General features: G+C 42.7%; 2 protein-coding genes across 2 annotated transcripts; one reads left to right on the top strand and one right to left on the bottom strand.

Annotated features, from left to right (window-relative positions):
- Window positions 1-2,449: 2,449 nt before the first annotated feature.
- On the top strand, window positions 2,450-6,122 carry rpl5a (ribosomal protein L5a). Its single transcript, XM_040022159.1, has 8 exons — window positions 2,450-2,588; window positions 2,899-2,968; window positions 3,061-3,176; window positions 3,258-3,392; window positions 3,494-3,696; window positions 4,990-5,167; window positions 5,739-5,827; window positions 5,962-6,122. The coding sequence occupies exons 1-8, from the start codon at window positions 2,586-2,588 to the stop codon at window positions 6,062-6,064; spliced, it is 897 nt and encodes a 298-aa protein (XP_039878093.1). The 5' UTR covers window positions 2,450-2,585; the 3' UTR covers window positions 6,065-6,122.
- Window positions 6,123-6,262: 140 nt separating this feature from the next.
- Window positions 6,263-16,553, bottom strand: dipk1aa (divergent protein kinase domain 1Aa). Its single transcript, XM_040022158.1, has 8 exons — window positions 16,436-16,553; window positions 16,250-16,364; window positions 15,836-16,130; window positions 11,030-11,164; window positions 10,790-10,897; window positions 9,083-9,259; window positions 8,865-8,996; window positions 6,263-8,775 (listed from the first exon to the last, which is right to left on the bottom strand). The coding sequence occupies exons 3-8, from the start codon at window positions 15,887-15,889 to the stop codon at window positions 8,095-8,097; spliced, it is 1,287 nt and encodes a 428-aa protein (XP_039878092.1). The 5' UTR covers window positions 15,890-16,130; window positions 16,250-16,364; window positions 16,436-16,553; the 3' UTR covers window positions 6,263-8,094.
- Window positions 16,554-16,627: the final 74 nt, after the last annotated feature.

Below are 16,627 nucleotides of genomic sequence, written 5' to 3'. Positions count from 1 at the left end.
TGGCGACCCTTAACAGGAGGAGGAGCAAGAAGACGAAGAAGAAGCTTTTCTAGTGTTACTGCACCTACAGCCATCAGGTACACGAATGACATAAAAGCGCATCCTTTGCTGTGCTATCTCAGAGCAAAGGTCCTGGATGCAAAGGCAAACCCTTCTCTGTCTCCCCATCAATGCTGCCTTCTGCACCCAGCACACCTTCTGAAGAGGTCCTTAATGTCAAATAATAATAATAATAATAAAAAGCACAGTGGAGTCATAGTTTGCATTGTTGCCTCACAGCAAGAAGGTCATGATTTCGACTGCACATCTGGGATTTCTGTGTGGTTTCTCATGTCCAAAGACATGCAGTTAGTGGGGTTAGGTTAATTGCTGACCCTGATAAGGATAACAGGAAGAGAATGGATGAATAATAATAATAATAATAATAATAATAATAATAATATTTGATGTAAAAAACAAACAAACAAGACCGTTTTGAACATACCTTCATGGGAAATGAACTCACAACAAACCAAATAAATAAATAAGTAAAACAATTTGGGTATTTAAAACATATTCATACCGTGGCCACAAGAAGAAGGAACCATAAAGTTAATATTTTAAAGCTTGTAGGAAAAATGCTCTGATTAATCAAACGGTCTCAGCTGACGTTGATAACTTTCCTGCTCCAGCCTAAAATCAATTTCTTTCCACACACGCAAAGAAGGGAGGCTGCTTCGCTTTGCTTTGATGCGCACTGAGTTTTGCAACTGGTGTCAGGTGCTGATTTTCTCTGCGTTGCTCCTGATATTCTGACTCTTATCTGTGTTACTTGCCGTGTCCGAATGCGTTCCACGTCCATGAACTCTGCGGATGACATCAGATTAATCACAGCAGATTAACACCATAGGCGGGGCACTGCTTTGCTCTTTGGAAATAGGTGGTTTCACATGGTGGGATGGAAGCTTTTGCTGCTCTGGCTGCTCACGTCCCCCTCAGTAACAGCTGATGACTGTCTGCTCACTCATCATATGGCGTCACTGATACTCCACCTCACTTTTACAATGTGACGGAATTATAAATAGAGATCTTGGAGTGAATATGAAATAATAGCTGCTGTTTTGCATTTACACGTCAATAATGACACTATTATAAATATTGAGGGTATTACCTAACTTGCCTCACAGCAAGTGGGATTTTCTCAGCATTGTAGCATTCTTTAAGCTCTTGATCATTTTTATTTGACATTTGTTTTACAACATGACGTTAAGTTGACTTCATTAGCCACATTCCTTCTCATAAAGAAAGAAGGAGATTTTCATTCACCGGAAACAAAGATGTAAATACGCAAATTAAAAAGAGAAAAACCATTTTGGTCACAAATTCCATTTAGAGTTTTCCGCTGGACGGAACTTTGCCCTCGTTGTGATAGATAAAAATGTTCAAATTTCCATTTTTCTGAGCTCTTTGAGCATTTATCAGCCATGTTTGCCTTCACTGAGTCCGAGAGTTCAATGCTGACCCTGGAAACAGCTGTTGAGGTGAAGAAAATCCCACTAGTGGGTCCATATAGTCAGGAGGAGCTTTTGAATGTATTATACTTGTTTTGGGAAAGGAAATGTAAAGTTAGGGCAGTGAGGGTCAAACCAGCATCTGGAGCGGTGATAATACAAGAAAGGAAAAAAGCAGAGAAGCAACATTATTCTGGCATCTCTTTACTTCTGTAATTTTTACAAGGAAAATTTACAAGTTCCAGTAACAGCCCACAGACCTTCCAGGTACAGAAGTGCTTATTTCCAGACAATAGCTGCACGACTGCCAAGGAAAAGTGAAAGATTTCTCTTACAATATACTAAAGTGAAGGACTCAACGCCCACAGCAGTGAAAACTGAAGTCAGAGGAGCCTAAAAAGCAGACTGTGAGGCCTGAACACTAATGCCAGAGAGGTTAAATGAGGCCGCACAAACTGCATGTGCACACTGGGCTGCCAGCTCATCTACCTTAGATTCTGATTCAGCTTTCAGACATTGTGACCTCTCTGGGGACTGAGAGTCCACCCTCCCGGCAGACTCGTTTCCAGCTCGATGCATCAACATTGTATTGCGTGTCTTGATTTCACCATCGTGGAGGATGTGTCACCAAAAATGTGCTATCACATCAGACGCTTGGTGTCACAGAGTGTCTGTGGACAGCACATGTACAGGGCTGCTGTGGCCCTGCGCATGTCACCTCAAAGCTTTTCCTATTTTCTTCTTTTCTCTGTGTAAATTTAAAATCCTGACACAATGCAAATGTCATCCTGCTTTCTACGGCGTTGGTTTAAAATGTGATAATCTCTTATAGATCTAATGATCTACATTAGATCAAATACATCACATAGATCTAATGATCTATGTGATGTATTTGTGGCCCTCCACAGACCTGTGCTCTCCGTGTAGCTGCTGCCCTCTGTTGGCCTGTGCTGTTTGTCTCCGGTGCAGCAGGGGGCGCTGCCAACCCGCGACACTCCTTGGAAAAACCCCCCAAAGATAGCGACATCAGACTTCCGTGTCCCGGAGTCCGCTAGTTAGTGCAGGAGGGGAAAGAAGAAGAAAAAATACCCCAAAATGGTGAGTGGATAAAGCTCATATACAGCGGGTAGAGACGGTTTGAGTTTGTGGAGGTGTGTTTGTAGTTAGATGAGTGTCTAAAGCGGTTTGAGGGACAGATGGAGCTGGATATTTGCGGCTTGTCGGGCTGTTCCGGCCGGGTGAGCCGCTCGGCTCCAGCGTGGCGATTCATGGCTGCTGAAACCTCAGCTGACCTCCTCGTGGAGACTTACTCCGAGCGGTTAAACAGCTTTTGTGCCCATAGGGACAACTGGAGGCTTGATACTTATGGTATTTTCTGCTGACATGTTGCTTCTTCGTCTCTTCTCAGGGTTTCGTCAAAGTGGTGAAGAACAAGGCCTACTTCAAGCGCTACGAAGTCAAATTCAGGAGGAGGAGAGGTAAAAGTCAACATGAATTGCACACAGGCTCAGATCCCCTTTCTATGGAGCATACGCCATTAAACCACATGCTGTTACTTATTATTTGACAGAGGGGAAAACCGACTATTTTGCCCGCAAACGCTTGGTTGTGCAGGACAAGAACAAGTACAACACCCCCAAGTACCGGATGATTGTCAGGTTCTCCAACAGGGACATCTGCTGCCAGGTCAGTGCCAGAAAGACTCAAACTTGGGAGGTCACGTGTTTTTAAGCAGCTGTCTCATCTTGCTATCTCTGCGTTGTCCAGATTGCCTACGCGAAGATTGAGGGAGACCATATCGTTTGTGCTGCTTACTCTCATGAGCTGGCCAAGTATGGTATCACAGTGGGCCTTACAAACTATGCTGCTGCTTACTGCACTGGGCTGCTGCTGGCTCGCAGGGTAAGCGTGCGCACAAACACACACATATATGTTGCCATACATTGGAGCAGATTTATGTTTTTGCACATCCTCTCATACGCCTTCATCCTCCTCCTCCCTAGCTACTGCAAAAGTTCGGCATGGACCAGGTGTACGAGGGCCAGGTGGAGGTGACGGGAGATGAGTTCAACGTAGAGAGCGTGGATGGACAACCAGGCGCCTTCACGTGTTATCTGGACGCAGGTCTGGCCAGAACCACTACAGGGAACAAGGTGTTTGGAGCATTAAAGGGGGCGGTGGACGGTGGACTTGCCATTCCTCACAGGTCAGTATGATGTCAGAGTCTCACTCGGGTGGACTTTTTTTGCAGCTTCACTCCTGCAGTAAACATGCGCAGGAACAGAAATGTGTGCATGTTTTTCTTTGAGACATTTTTACAATCACATTTTTCCAGTTAGAGTTTACGTGGTTATTCGCTGGTCTCCGTCCAGCTAAAGTTTGTCCGTTTAGTTTGCTGGTGCATCTCTGCTTCTCGATGATGATAAAAAGCACGCTGAGCAAAATGTAGTTGGTCCTTCATTTGCATTAGCTGATGTTTACTGTCCTTTTCAAGACGGGGCTGAGAGAAGCAGGATGGGACCGTTTTTAGGATTTGCCATTAGGTGGTAGTTCCAGGTTCTGGGTACTTTTTTAGTACCTGCTTGGGCGGGGTTTCAAGTGATCTGAGGCGATCCGAAAATGTGACGCAAACAGATTGCATGCCACTGATTGGCTAGTCAGTAGTGTCACACCATGAGTCATGAGAGTTACTCCCTCACGAAAATCAAAGCCACTATTGTTGAAACCCGGCAATGAGGAAAATGGCTGCACAAAAACCCCCCACTGTAGTCCCTAAGACTGACAAAATGCCATATACCGAGCATCAGGTGTACGTACCATCACCACAACATCCTCTGTTGTTGTTGTGTCGCATAAAATTGAGGTCACAGACTTTTGGACGTGCTGCTCTGACGACCCAACACACAATACACACGATTTATACTTCTGCGTCACATCTACTTTGTAACTTGCACCGTAGCCAGACACCATTTATAACCTTAATTGGGGCGTAACACGACATGCACCACCTGAGAAATGTAACTACACGCCGGGGGAGATGCATGGCATGGAAAGTTCCCATGTAGGGAGAAAAGGGATTTCTGGTTACTAGGCAAGTTGGGATGTAAATTTCCCACAGAAGTCAAAATCAAACTTGAGGTGGTTTTGTAATGGGAAAAGAGCAAAACTGAGTCAAGCCCAGTGGGGAAATGGCTAAAAGATCATTGGCAAAAGTCTACATCAGGCCTTGCGGTCGCTGCCTGTGAGAAGGCAAAGTTGGAGCAGCAGCAACCATCTCAGCACTCACTGGTAAAACGCTGCCCCCTGATGGTGACAGTTCAACTTCACAGAGGTTGATTACAAAAAGCAGCTGTAACACATTGTTCCACAACAAAGAACAGAACTACCTTGAACCTTGTGTTTTTGTTTCGTCTGGGTTTTTTTTAGTTTTTTAAACTTGATTCTTCAGAGGCGTCTTTTAATAGCCTAACTCAGTTTCTTCACACTTTCTGTTTTTTAGTCTGAAACGTTTCCCCGGCTACGACACAGAGAGTAAAGAGTTCAACGCAGAGGTGCATCGGAAACACATCATGGGCATGAACGTGGCCGACTACATGTCCTACCTGATGGAGGAGGACGAGGACGCCTACAAGAAACAGTTCTCGCGCTTCATCAAGAACGGAGTCACTCCAGACACGGTAACATAACACTTGCTGCGTGATTTTTACGAACACGGCCTGAACAGATTCTGTCAGCTAGTTTCGTGTCTGCTTAAATCATGTAATGCTGAGGTGACACTCTCAGATGCATTTAAGATTTGGTTTCCTGTTTCCAGTACTCGAAGTGGTGTTCAACTCAGTGATGCAGAAAAAGCTTGACCACAATTATTTTTGGCACTATATAAAAATAAAGAAAAGTCTGACCTGTTATGTATCATGTAGATGAACATTTCCTCTGCGATTTGATCATTTGGTGATGTTTACATCAACATAATTTAAATATTGCTTGCATGTCAAATATCTAATTTGAATGCATCAAATGCAAACAGGAAACTTGAACTCATAGCAGTGATGATCTCACAAAGATCCAGTATGGGCTTCTCTACATGTAGACTGTATTGAATTAGTATATCAATTCAATACCCCCTCCCCTCTTTCCAGTGACAATGTCGTCTGATGGTTCCTGTTATTTTTTTTCAAGAGAAACGACAATCTATTAGGTACACAATGAACAGCTTTGTCATTAATTAAATTCCTGTTTTGTTTTCAGGTCGAAGAAATGTACAAAAAAGCACACGCCGCCATCAGAGCGAACCCCGTACACCAAAAGAAACCCAAAAAAGACGTCAAGAAGAAGAGGTGAGTTGACAGTCACCATCGTGGAACAATAACTGCTCTTATTTCATGCCAAATCGAGGCCAAAGTAGTTACTTTTTCTCTCGTGTGGTGAATGTTAATGGGGTTGTTTTTTGTCGTCGTCTCTTTCCGGGCAGGTGGAATCGCGCCAAGTTATCTCTGGCACAGAGGAAGGACCGCGTCGCCCAGAAAAAGGCCAGCTTCTTACGAGCGCAAGAGCAAGAAGAAGGGGACGGTTAGGGCCTCTGCAGAGAAAATGCAGCTCACATTGCAGACAAATAAATTTATTTGAAACTCACGCCGTCTCTGTCCTGTGTCACGAGTATTATGAGTCGCTCCTTTCCCTCAAGTTAGACTCGTAACTACTCATCTGTTATCATGTTTGAACCACACTGGTGTCTGTTAACTGACAGAACTGAAATACTCAAAAGGAAACAGTGCAGTGGTATGCATTTTAATTGTGCAAAATCATGCTGTTTTTTTTTTTTTTTTTTTTCATTTCTAAGTAAACATTTTTTTTTTTAAAGTTTCCAAACTCAGCAGCAGTCTGATCTGCGTTGTAGTGGCTTAACACATCCAGCTGTAGTAAGTTCATTTCAGTAACATGTGACGAGTCATGGAAAACCTTTTGCACAGCATGACACGTGAGCACAAGATTTTATATTTTGCACAAACTGTAAACATTCATAAAAAGGACCAGCATGAACTCTATGGCACTGTGATGTGAAAATCCATAAATAATGCCGTACGTTACCACAAATTCTCTTTTCAATGGAAAATACAAACGGCAAACATTCACAAATTAAATACATTAATAGTTTTTTGGGTGGGTCAGTGATGCAGCAGTGACTTCACAAGTGGGAGATGCACATTGATAAGACAGCCAGACTTCTGTGGATACCTTCACATCGGCCATACAGGATACTGTCTCAGTCTATCATGCAGATGAGTGACATTTTTTAAAAATCCAGCACTAAGTAAAGACTTTGAATGTATCGCTAAACCTTTAGATTGTGTTTGGAGGACCAAAATCAACAACTTGCATTTAAAAAAACAAAAACTGTTGAATCAATTGTGCTGCCCCACTGTGGTGAGCCCCGTGAATAAGGGAAAATCCAAAAGTAGCTTCTTTAGGACAAACATTAAAGGTTGGAGGGAATCTAGAGAAATCTCTGTTCAACAGCTTACTGAGGTAGTACTGAATCGTACAGTACTACTTATTATCAGTATACTATTAAAAATCAGCATGATAGTATGTGGGTATAAATCCAAATGACATGGGTAACCTGCACATCTGTGAAGGCACCATTAATGCTGAACATTATTCCCAGGTTTTCCCTACAAAGGCCTTGCTTATCTCAGATGACGCCAAACTCCATTCTATGTGCATTTAAACAGCTGGCTACATAGAACTAACCTGCATGGATTCAAGACCTGTCACCCATTTAAAACATCTGGTATATAAAATTACAGCATCTGCGCTGGTCTCCTCTACCGCAATTAGTAGCTCCACAGTATAATGCTTTGGCACATTTGGCTAACGAGTGAAAGATCGACACAAATCCCTGTAGGATTGCGTCAAGAAGGACATCCGGTGTATAGTCCCGACTTTTTGACAATTGTATGAAACACATGCACTGTTGCACTTGGTGACACATTCTTTCATGATAACACACATAAGAACTATGATTTATTTTTGCTTCTGTGTAGATTTAGTTATGTTTCTAGAAGTGCTGATTGTCCACCGAATGAGTAGTAATATGTGAAAACTCTTGTTTAGACACTACAGCACAGTTTGGGTTTTTAGGTCGGTTTAAGTCATTTGTTAAAAGTCCACCCTTATCCTAAACTCCCTCAAGTTCTAGGTTTTAATATGAAATTGTGGTATTGATGTTCATTGATTTTACAATCATTATTTTACCAGCATAGTGCGCACTCATCAGCATGATTTTTTGTGGCAAAAACAGCAATTCAGTCTCTCGGCTTTTGAGACTTTCAGTAAAAACTACAAGTATTTTTTTTCCAGCAGTGCTATCGTGACATTCCACTGTAGTGAACAATACAATACACAATGTGTGTTTCTATGAGCGTGACTGACGGTAACATGCAGTCATTTAATCATTTAAAATAAGTTTTTCCGGCCTCCAGCTTCATCCATATGTGTGACCGTTCCTAAGTGTTAGTTAAAAATGACTTTAGTAAGTTTGCTACTCTTACATCACAGCCTATTTTATACCCATTTCCTCCTTCAGAGTGACTTCCCCTCCTTGTCACGAGTCCTTGGTGTGTGAGATCTGTTTCCACAGCAGGGCTTTCAGGTTGTTGAGGATAAGTGAGTGCTCCATGTTCATCTGTCCAGCATTACCTTTGAGAGCCATGCAGGCATACAGCTGCCTCTCGAGCTCCTCTCTCATCTCTGATGGCGCCCCCCGCAGGAGGTAGTCCTTCAGCGCTTCGCAAGCCTTCGCCAAGTTTGGCCTGAATGGCTCCTCCCTGCATCGCCTCTCTGACAAATCGCAGGATGTGTGGCAGTCTGCCCCGTAAATGCAGTCGGCATCTGTTTCGCACTTCAGTGCTCGCATGGTGCGCCTGAACTCCTCCTCGGAAACCACTGCTTGGGTGTTAGTCAGACGGAGCTCATGGCGGTCAGTGTAACCAAAGTGTGCCGCAGTGAGGTCGCAGATCAGAAAGCTCCCGTAGGTGCCGTGAAAGATGTCCTCCACGAGCTCCAGCAGGCCCATGGAGATCTTAGCTTTGCGAGGCCAGGAGGGGGTGAACCACTGGTCCATTGAGCGCTGCAAACCACTAGGAACCCAAGAAACAAGAGGCCAAGGCAGAGATAAACCGTACAGGGGTCCATAGGGAACACGCTCCGTCATGTAGAGATCCCCGCAGTAGCCGATGAGACGAGGAGTGTGTCCTCTGTCCTGGAGCAGCAGACCCAGCAGCACCTCAGAGAACAGAGCACGAAACTGCCTTAACATCAAGCCTCAGAAAACTGTTCTCCACTGTTAATTATATTATTATGAACTTATGATACCTCATCCATTTGCAGGAGGGCCCATGTAGAGCGGGCTTCTGGCAGTGACACCCGTCCATCCCTGTTGCCATCGGCGACAGAGAGGATTTGGCTGACGAGGCTAGCAAGGTTCGCGTGTTCTCCAAGCTTGGACTGGTGGATAGAGAATGAGAGAAGCTGTTTCAGGCTAAATCACAGATTTAGTTTCATCACAACTTTTATGACTTGACCTCTTTTACCTTGAGGTGATTAAAGACCATCTCTTTAAACTTCTCCACTGAGGTGCCTCTCGTAGGCTTGTCAAACACTGGGGTTTCCCTCCGTGGCTCTGGTTCCTCACCCAGCTCGTAGTGCACAACCTCCCCCAGCTTACAGTGGATGATCCCATCGTGGTCTCCCCAGCTTCCTGTGTATACCTAATGAAAAGCAGAATGGGATAATTGACTGATCACTCACCTTTATCCTTTGCTAATGATAACTCATATAAGAATAAACTTTTCATGTAACTCTCAGAAAAAAGAAATTCTTTAATATTCTACAGAGGTCTCAAAAGTTGATTCTGTTCATCTGGACGTAGCGTTTTCAGTGGGGGAAACGTTTCGTCACTCATCCAAGTGACTTCTTCAGTCTCAGCTGACTGCAGGTTTCCCCAATCTTATCATTGTATGATGCCGAAAGATGTACCCTTAGGCCCCCTCCTTGATTCAGAGATGGTCTTTCCCTTTTCACATAAGGGTAAGGTTACATCCTTCGCCATATTATAGTGCTGTGATTGCAGCCATTCCCCAACTCTCTGTGAATGGTACTCATGGCCATTGATCAGTGGTTGTTGATCAATGGTCATGAAAATTTGCATAATTATGATGAAGGTGACCTCCCAGCCCATTGTTCCTTCAGTGGTACTAGTTTCAGTCATTATGCAAATGCACTGTTTATAAGATTGGGGAAGCCTGCAGTCAGCTGAGACTGAAGAAGTCACTTGGATGACTGAAGAAACATTTCTCCCACTGAAAACGCTACGTCCAGATGAACAGAATCAACTTTTGGAGATCTACATACCTGGATGATTGAGCGTGCATCAAGAAGATTCTACAGAGCTAATAAATCTAAAAAATAGCTACAATTGCAAATTCTTTAAATGTTTCTATGTATAAAAAATGGCTGTAGAGAAATGTTCCACAACAGAAAAAAAATGTAAAAAATACCCTGCAAGAAAAATAGTTACTAGGTGAGCTAACAGAGGCTAATAGAAGCTGACAGAGGCTAACAGTGGCAATAAAATCTGTGCTTACTGACAAAAAGTCCAGGATATCTTCAACAAGTTGACTCAGTATCACTGTCATCGGTCAAAAGTGAACTCCACTGTATCGACTGTATTGGACTCTTGTCACAACGTTTTATAGCCTCCTCCAAAGTAAATACCGGTGGGCTGCTAGCCTATTGACTGCTTGCTGTGGTAAACAGGGGGCCGACAGCCTACACTCATTACAAATGAACGTCCTGAGTTTTTGAGGTGACATTGAGGGTAAAAACATAAAAATACTGCACATTTTTTAATTAATTTTTTATTAATAATTCATTATTATGTGTTGGTTTTCTAACAGTGTTTAGAAAAATGTTTATATACAGAAACAGTGGAAGAAACATGTCGGCCCATGGCAGCAGTTATGGAGTAGAGTCTAAATTTGACGTATTTGTTTGTCTTGGCTGACTAAAACCTGTTTGTCCTACAGCAACCAGCTAGGTTTGTTCATTTCAACTGGGTGTGTTAAGAAAACAGAAGTCATGTATTATAATAATAATAATAATGGATTGGATTTATATAGCGCTTTTCAAGGCACCCAAAGCGCTTTACAATGCCACTATTCATTCACTCTCACATTCACACATCTACCAGTGAAATTTTACACACAGTAATCTAAATGGAAAGTACAGTGGTCGCCTACCTGGTTGTTTGGCAGTGTTGACAGACACCTGCCCATGTACAGTGTTTCCTTGTCGCACAGACTACTGCAAGCAGACCCATCGATGATCCCCCTCCTGTATTTATCACACTTTAACAAAAAAGAGGAACACAATTATTATTCTAACACGGGTGACATTTTCTTAATAGCCACAAAGATTTCTGAGACAAGTTCTTGCAATTTTCAAACCACGGTCTCTTCTAAACTACTGCAGTCACTCACAATGGCATTCTTGCACTCGTGTCCTCTGCACAGCTCTGTGTAGGCGGAGTATTGCACATAGAACACCCAGCTCCCCACCAGCACAGTCAGCCATGTCAGGAACAGGTAGTTCACCCGCACAAAGGAGATCCGAGCCTGTGAGTGGAGAGTTGAAACAAAACTGCGCTGATGGATCCAGATCTGGAAACTCTACAGTACCTAGGTCCCGGCAGTTCATTTTGTTATGAACCTGCATTTCTTTGTATTGGGATTACCTGGATTAACGTGTTAGACAACCATGGATTTGATCTAATCACACAGCTTTGATCACATAAAAGGTTATTATAGTGAGAGTTGGGGACTCTCACCAGTACCAACCAGTACCTTGTCCAGTAACAAGGTACTGGTTGTGTGGTTTATTGCTAGGTGCAACAATAGCTCATTAAGACAGAAAATGTTTTTTAGAGTTGGGAGTCCCATTCTTTCAGTGCGACATACCATTTTAGCAGCTTACTGCTTGAGTCACAGGATGCACACATCACATGTCTTACAATGCCCCTTTGAGCAGACGTCCTGTTATTTCTGTGACACGGTGAAAGTTAATGCAGTTATTTGCCATCGTGATAAAAATCAGGCAGAGTGAAACTTCTGAAGAAAACTACACTACAAAAAAACAGTAGTATTGTCCATGCCAGTATTGTACCATGGACACCAGATATCAATATTTTACTAAATAAATTAAAATACTCAGGGAGTACTCCAAAGAAGAAGGCTAATCTCATGCACGACCATCCTGAGATTAGCCAAACAAACTTACATTAAATCAGCTCAAGTGAAAGTCCAACATAGGACACACTTAGCTACAGAGAGCTACCTCCTAATTCAGAGCTAGCTAATGGCTCGGTCAAGGACTAAAAATATAACAACTTCCTTAGATCCATAAAAAAAATTTTTCACATTCTGTGACCGATTGGAACTTGTGGTGATGATATGGCTGCTCAGAGCTCGTGGGTGTTGCACATTCAAAACCACTTTTAATCGCAGAGCGATTGCACAGGTTGCCAGATAGGAAGCAACTTTTCTGCAAACAGCTGCAGCCTGACCTGGACTGACTGCAAAATATTGCTGTCTGATTTATAAATGCAGACAGATTGGCAACATGCTGCCATCAGTCTGAATGAGTCTTTGTCAGTAAACACAATTTGAGAGGACTTGAGTCAGCTGGCTGCTTGTGGGCCGGTTATATTTCTATAGAACAGGAAGGCTGCTGAATGCAAATGTAATGTGAATTTCTTTTAAAAATGAATTGAGTCTATGCAGACTTCAACAGATATGTGATTTCAAAGGATTTATCACAGTTAATTGATGTATTATTAGTAATAGATTGCACTTAATTGCCAACTTGGTCCCTTTCAATCATAGACTATCTCACAATAATTATGGCTGGTTTTAGTGAGTATTGGTATTCTTGCCAATCTTATTGTGATAAAACAGACACTGACAAAGTTCAACTTTGAGGGCACAGTTTGCAAAACTAGATAAATATAATAATAATATTGTATCATGTGGTATCTGGTGATTTTCACCTCTAATGGAATAAAAAACTGAACTGAAATTAACCAAATCAGAAACAAAAACAGCTGCAGTTGTTGAAAACAGGAAGAAAGATCAAGTTAAATGCCAAGTTAGTCATACAGTCCAGCTGTACATACAGAAAGTAACTATTTGCTTCATTACCAACCTATAGCAGTGTTATATTTGCATCTCTGCGAGGCTACACTTATAAAGAGTGGTGCTTTGAGTTAAAGTGTAACTTTAGCAGGCAACAATAAAAACGATAACATGGCAATGATTTGCAGCTATAACTTTTACCTTGTTTGAAATCCTAGTTTAGTATGCCAACATACTCCAACATACTAAATACTGATTTTGTGGTGCTGAAGTCAGAGGATCGCAAAAGTCCCTGGGAGGGGTAACGTGAAGTTTTTGTGTCAATAATTCGTTAATTTGTTCTTTGGTCACTGTGGCCAAAGGTTGCTAAGCCAACTATCATGGCAATCCACACAACACAGCTACACATTTCACCATCTCTTCTATGGCAGAAAAGTCTGCGGCCTTATCAAAGAGTCTCGAAGTAGAATTGTGAAAACTGTTGCGCTGAAGTCAGTTAATGAAATGATCCTCTCGGCAGCACACAGACTAAGAGAATAATTAAATAAAAGCAAATATAAAAATATAAAGCAAAGAGAACTGTTGGAGGGCAGAGTGGAGCAGTGAAAAGAATTTAGGTCAGACTGCCTTCGTCGGCCACACTCCTCGACTTTTACCCAAACAAAACTGCAGTTAGTTTTCCCTTCGAGGACTGTAACTGCACTTGGGAGGATAAAGTAATTTTGCTTCTCTCTTTGATTGCATGGCAGGAACTGGTTATGCCGTGTGTGTTTTGGCAGCTTGGCGTGCCTCTCATTCAGCTTTAGCACTGTTTCCAAATCCCAGCAAAATACCCTGGCAGTGTGGCAGCCACCAAGTCAAAAGCCTTTTTATCTTTCATGTGCTATGATTACTGTAGTATGTAAACAGAGCAGAAGAACTCTCTGTTATGGGTTTATACACTCTGTGGGAGACATTAAAGCGTCTGATCCGCACTGACACACAGAAAGAGGGTCAAATTACTCTTAATTTGTATTCTTTTGAGATTTGAGGCATCTCGCGAAATACTTTTGCAAGAAGGTTAGGGTACGGGAAAATAACAAATTACCTGTCTCTCTATTTGGTGCATTTCATCAATCTGTTACTGACAACAGCAGGAGTTTATTTGAGCTTTAGCAGCTGCTTTTTAACAGAGCAGGACAGATGTCTCCTCTGCACGACCGCTTTGCTTTTAAACACCGTGTGCCCTGAAGAGATGACTAAATAGACAGTTGGCCTCCACGAAAGAGATAGAGATAAGGATAAAGAGTGAACATTGCTATCACATCTGAATGCCTTGGCATGTGTAGAGGCTCTCTGCAAAGGGAATTAACATTTCCTAAGTGCACACATGGAAATTAAAGGTTGGATACAGCCCAGCCCTCCATGGTCATGACAAGCAAGTGACTTTGAGTCATGCGTGCCTGTGAACTGTCTGTGGGGTGTGTGAAAGCTGAGCAGGACAGAGCTTAATCCTTCATCAAACCCTTTGGTCCCTTACAGTGTATCCTCTGCAATGACACCTGATATGTACTAAATGTCTTAACTAGGAAAACAATGCATAAACCTAACTGATGTCACGTATGAGGGTTAAAATGAGTCAAAAAGATGTTTATTACTATATTACTAATCACAAAGACAGGGACAGAGACTCCACGTGTTTTGCAGTTGTATAGCAGCCTCAAGGTATAAATCAATAAAATAAACAAAACAAGATAAGTCAAATAAAATGACTAAGTGCTGAGAGCTGAATGACCTATGCACGACTGAGCTAAGTGACAAAGCACAAAATCCATAGTGCAAGCTTTAGTGTCACTGTCTGTCAACAGATGGTCTCAGTTACCCAGACAAAAGGCCCATATCATGTAGAGGGATTTGCGGTGATGGCCACTGTCATTTCATCCCACCTGAAATCCACAGAGCGTCTCAGGACGGAGCTGGCTCTCCTTGTCAGTTTTTGCCTCTAATCCCGCGTGACGCACTGAAGGTGGCTAATAATCCCTGATTGAAAACGTGTCTTTACGTGCTCAGTGAAGTCTTACTAAACTGGTTTTTAAATGTAGCAGGCTTTGACATCTGAGCTATTTGATTTCTGACAGCACAGTTCGGTCCAGGAGACATATATATGTCGGCTCTGCAGTAAACTGTGATGGCTTTGCTGAAACTTGCCCTGTAAGCTTGCTACCTGGAAGACAATAAGGAACACATTTTGCCGTGGTGGCTTTATGAGCATACAGGTTTCCTAGAAGTTCTTAGAGAGGCTTTTTCTTAAAATTTGTGAGCCCGTTTGCATTTTTCACTGACCTTTTGTTTGAGATACACGGACATGGGGAGAAACTGATTTGAGTAGACCACAAATAGAACACATTTGCCTAATTGTTGTGCAAAATGTGCACACTGCATGCACAATATACAGTGAAAACACATGCAAAATCCTTTTTTTCTTCTAGGATCGATGTCCTCTCAGGCCTCAAAAAAACAACGCCAGGTACAGGATGACATGTTGCTTAGTAGCAACTGATCTCACTGAATTAAACCACGGGCCTACAGGAGACACTTGTTTACTGTAATTGCTTACTGGTTATAGCCAGATGAAATGAGCTGAGCTTGCCAACATGTTTCACACTTTGAGCTCAACATGTTTCAGCTTTCAGTAGACTGCATTAAACTGACGGTTGTGCAAGTTGTAATGCAACAGCATTCTACCCTTTTTAAGAGCAAATGCAGCCCTCTTGCATAAGCTCCTTACTGTATTGAGAGAAGTTGCTGGCAGCTGCTCCTCAAATCAGAAGGTTCAACCCTTATTACCCAGCCCAAAGGAATTACTGCTGCCCTGGCACTGCTGAAGGCAAGGAAAAGACTGAGTGGAAGCCCTGGCATCTTTACAGTCAAAAACAAAGCAGTGCCAGGGAAACGATCCTATTGTTTCTAGAGCAGGCCCGCATTCATCAGGTATTTTGCATTTTGCATTCATCAGGTATTTTGATGTCCACACCGAGCAGCAAGAGGAGGTACCCGTTTACTGCCAGCTGTCAGTGTGATGTGGCACCACGGCGAGCTCAAACAATCCCACAGCATCACCTCATTTTTTTAAACTGCAATCCGCTTCACACAACAGATCCTGGGTAGCAATCTTACCTGAAAGTAGAAAGACTTCTTCACCCAGGCCCGTGGAAAAAGACCCTTCGCCATCACAAAAATAGATCATCTCAAGACGTGGACCTGGCTGTGGGGGATCATCCAAAAACCCATGGGACAAAGCGTGTTCAGCATCAAACGACGGGCACAGGGAAATTATTACAGGTTATCCGATTTTAAGCTCAGATTGTCGGTTTGTGTTGACGGCGTGAGTCGCTCTGACGGCACACTTTGCCTGCGCCTGGGCTCTCTTTGCAGCAGCTGCTGAATTCCAACCAAAGCAACATAGTTGAAGCTGGGGAAAAAAACGCAGGTTCAGAGCGCAGGCGCAAACTCTACCAATAAGATGTGTTTTTTTTTAAGTTTACACGTGATCCACTAATTTGACCGAAACTGCTGTCCAAGCCCACTCACCGAAGCCAGATCCCCTCCGCAGATAACGGCGAGTCAATATTGCTTGTTTGCGAAACTCCAGAGGTACAAGCGGGTCAAGCCAGCAAGGAGGGGGAAGACAAACATCCGCTTCCTCCTTCAAAATAAAGGTTTTATTGTGGAGACGCTACACACAACTTCCGGCCAGGAGGCCTGATTAAAAATTACCTGTTAGCGTCATGTTATGTTGTAGCGCCATGAAGTGGTCGTACTTTGCACAAATATATCAAACATCGCGTCGTTAAACTTCTGATGTTTTTGAGTAAACATATTTTATATATAGAACGTCTCCCTTAGGCAGACATTAACGCATAACACCTCCAGAAAAACGTCGACTAAAATAATTTAAAAAAAAATAAT

Source organism: Simochromis diagramma, unplaced genomic scaffold (assembly GCF_900408965.1).
Source record: "Simochromis diagramma unplaced genomic scaffold, fSimDia1.1 OVJJ01000205.1, whole genome shotgun sequence".
NCBI lineage: Eukaryota > Metazoa > Chordata > Actinopteri > Cichliformes > Cichlidae > Simochromis > Simochromis diagramma.
Note: the sequence above shows the minus strand (reverse complement) of the source record. Positions and strands in the feature narration are given on the sequence as shown.